General features: G+C 33.4%; 1 protein-coding gene across 1 annotated transcript in view; it reads right to left on the bottom strand.

Moving 5' to 3' along the window:
* The window catches only part of LOC137656565 (PDF receptor-like), a 213,692-nt gene extending 211,656 nt beyond the window's left edge, over positions 1-2,036 (bottom strand). The window contains exon 1 of the mRNA XM_068390739.1: positions 1,931-2,036. Coding sequence (XP_068246840.1) covers positions 1,931-2,036 — 106 coding nt within the window. The remainder of the gene's footprint in view (positions 1-1,930) is intronic.
* Positions 2,037-2,500: the final 464 nt, after the last annotated feature.

Here is a 2,500-nt window from a genome sequence, read left to right as displayed (position 1 = left end):
TATATATATATATATATATATATATATATATATATATATATATATATATATATATATATAATATATATATATATATGTGTGTGTGAGTGTTCATACATACATAAGATTTATTATATTTCAACCTATAGTTTTATATATTTATTTACGTTATAAGTACTAGTACCTAGTTTTGTTACCTAAAAGGTATGTGACAAATATCATTGCGACTTTGTCATTGGAGTTATACCAGACTTCAATTAATGAACCAATCAACCTTACTTTGAGAAATCCATTGACATTGTCTACATGCCAAGCTGATATACTCGTATCAAAGTATTCATTAGCTTTGCTTTTCGAAAATAATGTTGTTACTAATTGCTGGAAACCATAGAGTTATGAGGGATGAAAAAAAAAAAACAAAAAAAAAAAAAAAACAAGAAATGGACACTTATACATTTTACTCATCATCACTCTCAAGGAAAAAAAATGTTTTTTATTTCAACTAATGTTTTTATTTTATTTTTTTTTTATTTTATTTTTTAGTCGCAAATATCTCTCAGTGCGATTCCACACCCCTGTTTTAAACCTCTTCTATTATGTTTGATAATTTGTGTTAACCATCTAATCATTATCTACCACCATAAAACATTTTATTGCTCTTCCGGCTCATTTTATATGTGCAGTACACAGTCTTTCCTATCAGGGATTTACTCGGTAGCCTAATAACAATGGGAATGAAGGAAAGAAGGCAAGAAGGAAGGGGGGGGGGGGGCGAGTACTAGGATAGCCATAGGTGTAAACACCAAAGGAGGGTTGGGGGAACCTTCGCGTCACAGTTACGTGATTAAGTAACACTTCTTGGAAACGCTCTGAAGGAAGGAAAGAAGTTTCTCTTTTTTCTAAGAGTAAACGGGTTAACTAAGCACATCTGTCAATTCATTGTACCACCAAAAATTAGGCCAATGTTTGAAACATTCATTGCTGTAGTTTCATGGAAATTCATAAGCCGGTTTGTTAGATATTTGGGAAAAACACTATTACACGGCCTCTGGAAACGATAGTAGTTTATTCTTAGGCAGAAATTTTATATTAGATGTGTGGTGTAGAATGGCTTTCACATATTCTCCTATTTATATATGCAAAATTATTTATACATTAAATACATAGCCTAACAAACTTACCTTTTGTCAATTTGTAAAAAGTATTATTAAGAGTATTGATATCATAATGTCAATAAAGCAGCAGCCAGGCGTTTAATAATAATAATAATAATAATAATAATAATAATAATAATAATAATAATAATAATAATAATAATAATAATAATAACAACTATTGTATATACACATGAAATTTCATACTAGCCCATCGCAATGTGTAAAGGAGAGGGTACTCTGCCAATTAGAAAACAATTGAATAAGCTATACATAGGTATAAGAGGTAATAGGCTATAGGTAACCTACTGATAAAAATTATTTATTACAAATACGTGGAAAAGTACAATATTAATATCACTAAACAATATAACAACTGGACTCTCAAAAATACGGCTTTAATCAAGTATTGTGTTTTAGTTAGAAAATTAGTTGGATGTGTTTCCATTAGGTGAATCTGACCAAGGACTGGATGTGCATGTTCTGGTTTAAGGGCTGAAAGGGCACTCATTAATGGTAGAGGCAAGGATCAGTGATATTGCCCTGTCTAGCAGAACAATACCCTAGAGACTAACTATATATTACTTATGAGCAGCGCCAAAGCCAACTCTCCCCTCAAGGTAGAACCAGGAAAGGACTAGCAACGGATGCTGGTGTCTCAGTAAGTATACCTATAGGCTACCCAAAACTCCCCCTTCTTAGCTCACAACGATAGCAAGGTTACAGACACTAAAGATCTTATCGAGTTTGAGCGGGACATGAATCCCAGTCCAGCGAGCGCTAAGCAGGGACAATACCAAGAGGCCACCCTATATTGTATTTGTAGCCAGACCTAATAGGAATGTAGCAATCAAGGTTTACGAATGCTTTCAGATAAGCAGTCAAGGTGTACTTGTCCCTCATATGCCTATTAAAAAATCTTACGCATGTATAACTTCGCTATTCGTTATTTTCCTCATTCCCCAAATTATCTCTCTCTCTCTCTCTCTCTCTCTCTCTCTCTCTCTCTCTCTCTCTCTCTCTCTCTCTCTCTCTCTCTCTCTCTCTGGCACATATGGACAATTAAATGTTTTCGATTAAACTACGTATGATGAAATAAGCCAAGGACATAGTCTGCATGGTTTTACAGAGTTTAGAGATTTCCGAAATCTTTGAAGTTGAACTAAATATGAGGTTAAACGACGATAATCACTTTTGTATCCAGTACCTACGGAGAATCCTATCCTTCCGCGTTGTGCAGAGTTAGGATTTTCATGTTGATACGTCACTGTGGAACCAGAAATGCATTTGCTATATGTATTCTTAATGTTTAATGTAGTGAAAATATTTTCCAAAAAATTAGAATAAATTTTGATATGAAGATGTAC

The sequence above is a fragment of the Palaemon carinicauda genome, chromosome 17 (assembly GCF_036898095.1).
Source record: "Palaemon carinicauda isolate YSFRI2023 chromosome 17, ASM3689809v2, whole genome shotgun sequence".
Classification (NCBI taxonomy): Eukaryota; Metazoa; Arthropoda; class Malacostraca; order Decapoda; family Palaemonidae; genus Palaemon; species Palaemon carinicauda.
This window is presented reverse-complemented; position numbering and strand designations above follow the sequence as displayed.